At 54.9% G+C, this 9,377-nt stretch overlaps 1 protein-coding gene across 1 annotated transcript in view; it reads right to left on the reverse strand.

Annotated features, from left to right (window-relative positions):
• Nucleotides 1-2,412, reverse strand: part of GUITHDRAFT_164830 (hypothetical protein) — a gene marked incomplete at its 5' end in the record, with an annotated part of 3,806 nt that extends 1,394 nt beyond the window's left edge. Inside the window, 3 exons of the mRNA XM_005826726.1 lie at nt 96-1,119; nt 1,168-2,036; nt 2,086-2,412. Coding sequence (XP_005826783.1) covers nt 96-1,119; nt 1,168-2,036; nt 2,086-2,412 — 2,220 coding nt within the window. The remainder of the gene's footprint in view (nt 1-95; nt 1,120-1,167; nt 2,037-2,085) is intronic.
• Between the last annotated feature and the right edge of the window lie 6,965 nt (nt 2,413-9,377).

Below are 9,377 nucleotides of genomic sequence, written 5' to 3' on the forward strand. Positions count from 1 at the left end.
GGAGGAGGAGGAGGAGGAGGAGGAGGAGGAGCAGGAGGAGCAGGAGGAGGAGGAGCAGGAGGAGCAGGAGGAGCAGGAGGAGGAGGAGGAGGTACCTGCTTATCCTTGAGGGTGCTCTCAAAGTCTCTCGTCTGCTCTACAATCCTTCGCTTCTCCGCATGAGTCGTTGCTAAGGCATCCACCATCGCAGCGACGCCTTCCCTCACCCTCTCGTCGTACTCCCGCACAAACTCCTTCCTCGTCTTCTCCCGCAGCTTCAGCACCTTCTTGCGGTTCTTCTCCTCCTCCTGCATGGACGCCAGGTATGCCTGATGCTCCAGCCTCTCCCGCGCCTGCCGGTCCCGAAGCTTCCGCTCTGCTCCTGCCTCCAGGTCGCGAAACTTCTTCTCCTCCATCTGCGCAGCTCCGGCAGCGAGGAACTGCTTCTTGATCTCGATCATCTCCATCTCCTTGCGCAGCTTCTCGTCCTCCTCTATCCTCGCCTTCCTCTTCATCTCGATCTCCTCCTGCAGCTTCAATTGGGCTTCGTTGCGCACTCGCAGCCGCAGCTCCTTCTCCTCTTCTGCCTTCTTCAGCTTCCGCATCCGCTGCTCCTTGGCATCCTTCTTGCGGATCTCACGGACCTGATGGATCGTCTTGACTCTTGTGACGAGATCTTCTTCTCGCGCTTGCTTGGTCAGGATGATTTCCTTCCTCCGCTCCTCCTCCTGCTCCTTCGCCTGCTGCTTCACCATCTCCAGTCGCTCCAACAACTCTGCCATCGACATTGCCTCCAGCACATGCCGCGAGCTCTCGCTCACGCTCGTCGGATCGAACTGTACAGTCCGGTCCACCGGCACACTCTCGAGAGCACGGATCTGCCGCACGATCTCCATCCTCTCCTCCTCCTCCTTGGCTCGCTTTGCCTTGGCCTCCTCCTCGAGTCTCTTCGACTCTTCTCGCAGTTCGATGCCGAGCATCGTCTTCGCTTCCAGCACAGCCTCTATCGCAGGTCTGACGTTCTTCTCTGCAGCCTTCACGTCGTCTACCAGCAAACGCTTCTCCTGCAGCAGCTGCTCCCTCTCAGCCCTCGACATCGCTCTGAACGCCTCCGCCTCCTTCCGCATGTCCGCAGCGAACCTACAAGCCCTCGTCAGAACTTCACATAACCCACGAGGAGAGGCTCACTTTTGATTCTCCCGCTCGTTTTGAATCCTTGCTTCCTTGGCGTTCTGGTCGGTCAGGATCATCTGGACCCTCCGCTGCTCGATCTCTTGCAGCCGCCTCAGCTCGTCCTCCTGTCTCATCCTCGCCTGCCACTCGTAGTACTCGCTGTCGTCTCGCAATTCGCTCTCGTACTTCTTAATCAGCGCTGCTTCTTCCTGCTGCTTCTTCCGGAACAGCGCGTCTTCTCTCAGTACCGCCGCCGTGTTGAGCCGGATGGAGGAGTTCTCGGCCGCCTTGAGAGCCGGCTGCGGGTTTGTGGGCTGAGGAGGAATGAATCTCGTCTGTTCTTCCAGCAGCTTCTCATGTTCCTGAGCCAGAGCATCCTTGTACTTGCCCGCACGTACCACCTTCTTCGACGAGAGCTTCTCAATCTCTAGCTCTGGCCCCTTGGACTTTGAGTGCTTCGACAGCGTCTCCTCCCGGGCCTTCTTTCTCGCCTCCTCCACCTTCTTCAGCGTCCCGTCCCCATCTGGATTCTTCACGGACTCGGGGATCGGCTTCTTGTATGGGTTCTCAAGCTTGATAGCAAACGGCTCTGGAAGCATTCTCGGCCGGGGCTTGGAGAGGTTGAAGGGCTCTACCTTGGTGGTCGGGAGCTGCCTCTTCACCTTGTCTCCCTCACCGATGTCATCCTCGTCCTTGGTCGACGCGAGGTCCCGCAGCCTCTCGATGATGTCCGACACCTCCGGCAGATTCCTCAGCAGCTTTGCGATCAGCTCGTCCTCCACGAACTGCTCGTCGTAAAGCCTGCACCACTCCTCCTTCATCCATTTGTTGAGCGTCTGCGCGTTGAAGAGGAAGGAGAGGAAGACGAACATCTTCTGGGCATCCTGGAACCACCGTCAGCACTCCCTCGCAAGCAAACTCCAGGGTTCGCACCTGCGCAAAGACGAACCGTCGAAAGATGGGCACGCTCATGTCCTCAAGGCGGATCAGGGTGATGTAAGCGAAGACCATGTAGAGGTTGTAGTCTTCTCTGCTCACTTCTGTTCCGTGCTTGAAGTAGAGGGCAGTGAGCAACACCTTGATAAGTTTCTTGTACCGCATGGACCCGTACACCACCTGCCTGATGAAGACTGCGTCTCCTTCATCTGAGCAATCTATCTGAGCCAGGAAAAGCTCGAGGTGCGAGTCCAGCGTCATCTTGTTGGGCTGGAACGACTTGTAGCATTCTATGCAACGATCCACAAGTTCGCTGGGCTTCATTTCAAACGATGCGCGTCAACGAACTAATCAACGCTGCGATTCAATGCCCAGCTCGTGACGACACAGAACGCAGCGGCTTCAGGAATCGAGTAGCTTGCAGCCGTCTCGATGACACAACATTCAATGCCTAATCTTGTACCTGGTCGAATACATCAGAAACTCTCGGTGTTGAGGCTGTATCAACAAGCGCAACTTTCAAGACATGCAAAAGAGACAGAGAACATAAGGTCTATCCCAACGCTATGAGTTTCCTTCTGTCCACGCACTTTTTCTATCATAAAACTTGTTGACTCACTCAGCAAGAGTCCTTGGGAGGTCTGTTTCAATCAGTTTTCGGATAACTTCGCCATTTTCCTCCCTTCTCATTCCCAGTCCTAGACCTCTCTGCCTCTCTCTTCTCCTTCCAGCTTCTCTCCCTCCACTCCTCTCGTCCTCTCCTCCCTTCCTCCTCCTCCCCTTCCCGTACTGTCAGAGTATCATTGCCAACGGCTGCCGCCTCCTATAACCGGAAACGGTTTTTGAAACCGTCTAACGGTCGTGGCTGCTGTGCCGCTCGTTACAAACTGTACCGCAAGTGTAACGGCTGCAATGAATTCATTAGAGGAAGGGGGGCCGAAGCTGGGGTGGTAAGGGATATATCACGAATACAGGGGGTACAGTTAATTTATCACGGGTGGTGTCTAGAAATTTTATTTGAGTACCGGTACTTATTAGAAAACAATTTCCACTTTGAATGGGTGTAACAAACATTGTTCTGAAGAAGGGTGGGTTATACGCCTAGGGATGGGGTGGTGTATTTGACCAGTGCAAGCAAAGAGGGTAGGGTTCATAGTTTGTATGCCAAGAAAATGGAGAGGACGGATGTAGGGGAAGGAGAGGGAGAGGAGAAGAGGGGAGGGAGGAGAAGGTTTCATCACAGCAGAAGAAGGGAACCATCGGCAGATCAATGGAGAGTGTAGGGGCAACGGAAGGAACAGGACAGAAAAGGGCAGGATTTGATAGAGGGGAAAGCAAGAATGAGCTGAAAACAATACGAGGGGGTGTAAGTAAATAGGAAGCGAGTTGGGATGCAGTAAGAGGCGACGAGGATGTTGCCAAAGCGATGATACAGTCGTATTTGAGATTTTATGCTATGATGTAGAGAGGACTGAGGGATAGGCCAGGGAAGAACAAAATGTGCTGTAAAGCACAGGATCGAAAGAATATCGAATCACGCATGAAAATAACAGCAGAGTGAATGAAAGAGAAGTTCTTGCTGATAACGAAGCCTTGTTCTCTTCAGTTTGACGTTGACAAGCTTGTCTCTTGCTACCCTTGTAATCCTTTCCACTGCTCAACCGACATCGTTGTTTCCATGAGATGACATCTCTTGCAACCTTCCCGCAGTTGTTTCGCGTCTCCGATGCGCTCTTGCTGAATCGCGATCGGCGTCTGCGAGTGAGGGATGGAGCTCTTCAAGGCTATACAGGAGGCCTTCTGGGCGTCATCGTCCGCTGTGAGCGTCGAGGTGCGCCTGGTTCAGCATGGGGGGAGGAGGTGACGCTGTTGAAGGTTGGGCCTAGCCTGTTGGAGGTGATAGTCGAAGCCGAGAAGCAGAAGGATGCCTCCAAGTATCTGCTGGAGAACTACAAGGGGAAGTTCATGGTGTGGAGCCTGCTTCCCGTCCAAGACACAGAAGACTTCGACAACGACGTCCAGGTAGCGAAAGTTTGTTGCACTCCCTCATCATGGATGATGATGATGATGATGATGATGATAAGTTCATTCACTGCAAACATGGCAGGACATCGCGGCTTACGTGACAAGCCCACCAGCGCTGGAAGATATCCTGAAAGTTTGCCATTCCATCCATGGCTGGATCGAGTGCGACACTGGAAACGTCGCCGTCGTCCTCTCCTCCTCTGAGCAACTGGTTGAGTCATCACACTCCCTACCGCTCCTCCTCCTCCTTGCTTCTCTCCTCCTCCTTCTCCTCATGTGACTGACAGGTCTCTTCATGGAGCGCTCTCATCTGCTGTGCTTACTCGCTCTACTCCAAGTCGTTTGTGCATGCAGCAGAAGCTTTCGCCCACCTGGCATGTCAGCGGGTGCGCGGAAGCTGCGGTCACGACCAGCCCGTCCCGCAGCTGATGAGGTTGCAGATCGAGGCGACCCTGTCGGCTCAAGACATCCTCTCAAATCCCGAGAGCGCTGAGTTCAAATACGAAGTGAGGAGGGAGAGGAGGAGGAGAGAAGGGGGGAGTTGAGAAAGGGAAGGGGAAGGGGTGGAGTGAGGGAGCAAGGAGAGGAACGGAGCTGAGGGTTGATACTCAGGATCTTCCTTTGGTTCACCGCACTTATTTGTTCTATGTTGAAACTCTGATCAAGACCAGGTGAGCATGTCAGAATTCTTTTCTGTGGGTTGACGATTCGCTCCCTTCTCCTCTCTCTCCCCCTTTCCCCTTCCCTCCTCTCTCACTCTCTCTCTCTCTCTCTCTCTCTCTCTCTCTCCATATCGTCCTTTTCCTCTCCTCCTCTCCTCCTCCTCCCTTCTCAACGGACAGATGCATCCCGCACGACTCCCCCATCTACGTCACGCGCATCGTCATGCATGGGTTGTCACTTGCTCCAACCTCTCTCCTCCTGCTTGCCTGACCTCGACGGTGAAGGATCCCCAAGATCGCAAGGCAGGGGGAAGTTGGTTGTATCCCCGTCATCTCCATGCATTCTGGTGAGGGATATGGAGCTGTTTCTGAACCCCTTATCCCTCCCGCAGTGACCTCAGGGAGGATGATCTTCTCCTCCGAATGGCAGTCGACCTCCAAGTCTCTCTCCTCCTCCCTCCGTGTGTACAGCGTTGAGGTCTGGTCTCCCTGGTCCCTCAAGCACATCCTCCTCCTCTGTCAACTCGCTCCTTCGCCACCTGCACTACCTGAGACTCCTTCTGCCTCCTCCTGCCTCCTTCCTCTGTCTCTTCTCATCTTGCTCGACTAGGATTGCTCTGCTATCTTTCCCGTCAATGCCGGTGAGGAGGGAGTGACTTGCTGGCTGTGTATCCTCTCAAGCTGCTGCAGCGGTGATGGGAGATGTGGTGCTGCGAATGAGCCACAGGCAAGTGAACCGAAACAGAAAAAGTGGAAGCGAGGCAGCGAGGCAGCGAGGCAGCGGGGGGGTGGGGAGGAGGGGGAAGGTGAGGGGGTGGGGACGAGGAATGCGATGGAGCAAGGGAGCGAGGGAGCGGGAGAGGGAAAGCAGCATGGGATGAGTTTAGACGTTCAAGTCTAAACGAAGACTGCAGAGAGAGTCTGGAGGAGGAGGAGAGCAAATATGAGAAGCTGTTCGAGGTGAGAGGATTGAAGGGGAGAGAGCAGGAGGTGGTGATATTCCCTCAGTTCTCCTTTCATTCCGCTATGCTTCATTATCACCAGCACAAGTCCACATCGAATCCTCAGGTACTCCCTCCCTCCCTCCCTTCCCTCCCTTCCTCCCTCCCTCCCTCCCTCTCTCTCTCCTTCCTGCCATGAACGTATTCGTGATCTCTCCCGACAGGAAACGATCACCTCCGCTGGTCTCATCCGGCTAGATCGATCATGTGAGTCGTCACGGAGGAGGAGGAAAGCGATGTGAAGAAACACACGCAGCGCTGGGGATCAGAAAAGATGACAAGAGGTTCGACGAGGTGTGTTAAAAACTTCCTCGTCCTCTTTCGATTCTTCCTATCTCCGCCTCCTGCGCGTGAAGGATTCGTTGCTCCTTCAGCTCTGACTTCTCCTCCTCCTCCTCCTCCTCTCCCAGGACTTCTCCATCGACATCTTGATCGCGAGCGACGAGTCCTGCCTCACTGACGACCTTGAATGCAACGTGCAATCCAAGGAATCGAACAAGACTTCTGCTCCTCGTTATGACACCCTGCAGAGACTTCTTGATGCCTTGCCTCCCGCAGGTACTGAATCTCCTCCTCTTCCTCCTCCTCCTCATCATCATCATCATCATCATCAGCAGCAGCAGCAGCATCAGCATCAGCATCAGCATTATCATCTCCATCATCTCCATCATCATCATCATCATAACCTCCTCCTCCTCCTCATATGTGCTCGTAGACGAACATCAGCATGTGAAGCCGCAGCCTCGACCGACACTCAAAGTGACACCCAACCCTCGCGAAATCCTCGAGGAATTTTTCAGCGACGAAGGTACCAGCTGCTCATTCTGACCTGCACTATCCCCTCCACTTAGTCTTCTTGTCCTCACTTCCCTCCCCTCCCCTCCCTCCCTCCCTCCCTCCCTCCCTCCCTCCCTCCCTCCTTCTCACTTTCCTTGGCGCCCTCCCTCTCGTGCTCGACTGAAACTCCTCCTTTCCTCCTGTCTCCTTCTTCTCTCCTCGCATGCACCTCACCATGATCTTGTTCTCATCTTCTTCTCCCAGTGGATTCGTCGGTCACCTCAAACATCAACAGCGTCCCGATCATCTTCTCTTTCCCTCCTTTCGGCAGCTCGGAGGAGCAAGTGAATTCTGTCCCTGTCCCAACCAAAAGTCAGACAAGATGCAGGAGGACGCTCCAACTTTGCTACATGAAGGAGACTCGCAGCAGGAGGAGCTGCTGTTGGATCTAGGTCACTGAATCCTCCCTCCCTCCCCTCCCTCCCTCCCCCTCCCTCCCCCTCCCTCCCTCCCCCTCCTCCTCCTCCTCCCCCTCCTCCTCGTTCAAATGAGCTAGACTCGGCTGGACCTCGTCTCAGTCACGCTGATCGCTTTGCTAACAGGAGGTGCCATGACGGGACGTCCCGTCCGCGGCTTCTGCATGGTCCTGCCATCGCTGGTGAGTCTTGTGCTGCTTACAGACTTGCTGGTTGATAAGTGACATGTACACCTCCTCCTTCTGCCATCAGGTCGTCCTCGAGCCTCTGAGAGTCGACAAGAACGCAAGGATGGTGGGGATAGAGAAATGTCAGATCAGAATCCCAGTTGAGAAGGTGGAGCGTCTTGCATCAGCCCTCGTGCTCCCTCACTCGCAGCACAGATCGTGAAGTTTGAGGTCACCATGAGGGCTGGTCACCCTCCCGCAAGGTGATGTCAAGTTTGTTGTGTCTCATTCAACTGTCCGTCATCATCATTGTCAATATCATCTCCATCATCATCATCATCATCATCATCATCTCCATCATCATCATCATCTCCATCATCATCATCATCTCCATCATCATCATCATCATCATCATCATCTCCATCATCATCATCATCATCATCATCTCCATCATCATCATCATCATCATCATCATCATCATCTCCATCATCGTCATCATCATCATCATCATCATCAATAATGAAGACAACATCTGCAACACCACCACCATCATCACCTCCACCCCTACCTGCCTCTGACTTCTTGTACGGTACAGTTCGGAGCTCGATCAGCAGATCGTGATAGGTCGTCCTTGTACTCTTCGCTCCTCTCTGTGTCTGAACTCCAGCAGAATGGGATGGCGGATCTTCTATCGAGTTCCGCCGAGTCGTCCTGATAGACCAGCCACAGGTAGAGCCAACCGCATCTCCTCCTCCTCTCCAACATGTCCTTGAACTTCCCTTCCTCCTCCTCCTCTCCGACATGTCCTTGAACTTCCCTTCCTCCTCCTATCCGACATGTCCTTGAACTTCCCATCCTCCTCCTCCTCTCCGACATGTCCTCGTCTTCGTCCTTAAAAGGACGTCGTTGACTTGCTGTCTCGTGTTAGCTGGAACATGTTCCTGCCATCTCCAAGGAGATCAAGGGCGCCATGGAGGTGCAGGAGGTGAGCATCCTCGTTGTCCTCCTGATTCTGCTGCCAGGCGCTTGAGAAACTTCAGAGCAACATCGCGAGCGGATCGCAGGTGGGAGAGGAGGAAGAAGGAGCAGGAGGAGGAGGAGGAGGATGTGCGGGTGCTGAGGAGGAGGAGGAGGAGGTGGAGGAGGAGGTGGTGGTGGTGGAGAAGAAAAACGACTTTCCTGATAGTTGCCCCGCAGACTTTCTCGTCTATTCTCAAGCACAGCGAGGTCTTCACTCCCAACCCTCCCACCCTCCACCTTCCACTGTGACCCTGTGAACGCAGGAGATGCCCAAGTTGATGCGGCACAACGAGGAGGGGTTCACGATGGAGGCCGCCTCCATGGTGATCTCGGACGAGCTGAGAGGAGGAGGGAGTGACATGGTGGCAGATTGCCTCGGAGGCAGAGATCATCGCCCTGAGAACCTCCATTCCCATTCGCTTCCGCATCATCGATGTGTGTACAGGAGGAGGAGGAGGAGGAGGAGGAGGAGGAGGAGCCCTGCTGACGTCTCGCAGACCTGGGAGCTCCTCTACTCCACCACCCTCCATGGCATCTCCTTGGAGACTTTTTTCCGCCGCACAGGCTGGTTGGCTCGCTCCTCCTCCCTTCCCTCGGCTCCGTCCTCCTTGGCTCACTTCAACCACAGGCGAGCTCCGACGCTTCTGCTCCTGCGGGACAGCAAGAGAGCTGTTTTCGGAGCCTTCTGCTCCGCGCCATGGGAGGCCCACTCGTAAGGAGGAGGAGAAGGAGGAGAAGGAAGGAGGGGGGTTGAGGTGCAGACGAGGAGGAGGGGGAGGGGCTGACGAGTTGTTGCTGCAGTACCTTCTTCGGCACAGGCGAGAGTTTCGTCTTCAGGACGGTAGAAAACGGCAAGGGCGACAAGAGCGTGCGGGTCTTCCGGTGGAGCGGGAAGAACTCCTACTTCCAGCTGGCGAGGAGGGGCGAGGGCATCGCTATCGGTCGCATCCTCGTCCTCGCGTCCTCTCACTTCTGACTGAGTGCGAGCAGGTGCTGGCAAGAACAACGCAATCCGGCTCGACCCCGACTTCCTGGTATGGGAGCAGCCTACTTGACTCCCTCCCTCCCTCCTTCCCTCCCTCCCTCCCACCCGCCCGCCCGCCCTCCCTCCATCCATCCATCCATCCATCCATCCATCCATCCATCCATCCATCCATCCAT

The sequence above is a fragment of the Guillardia theta genome (assembly GCF_000315625.1).
Source record: "Guillardia theta CCMP2712 unplaced genomic scaffold GUITHscaffold_72, whole genome shotgun sequence".
Classification (NCBI taxonomy): Eukaryota; class Cryptophyceae; order Pyrenomonadales; family Geminigeraceae; genus Guillardia; species Guillardia theta.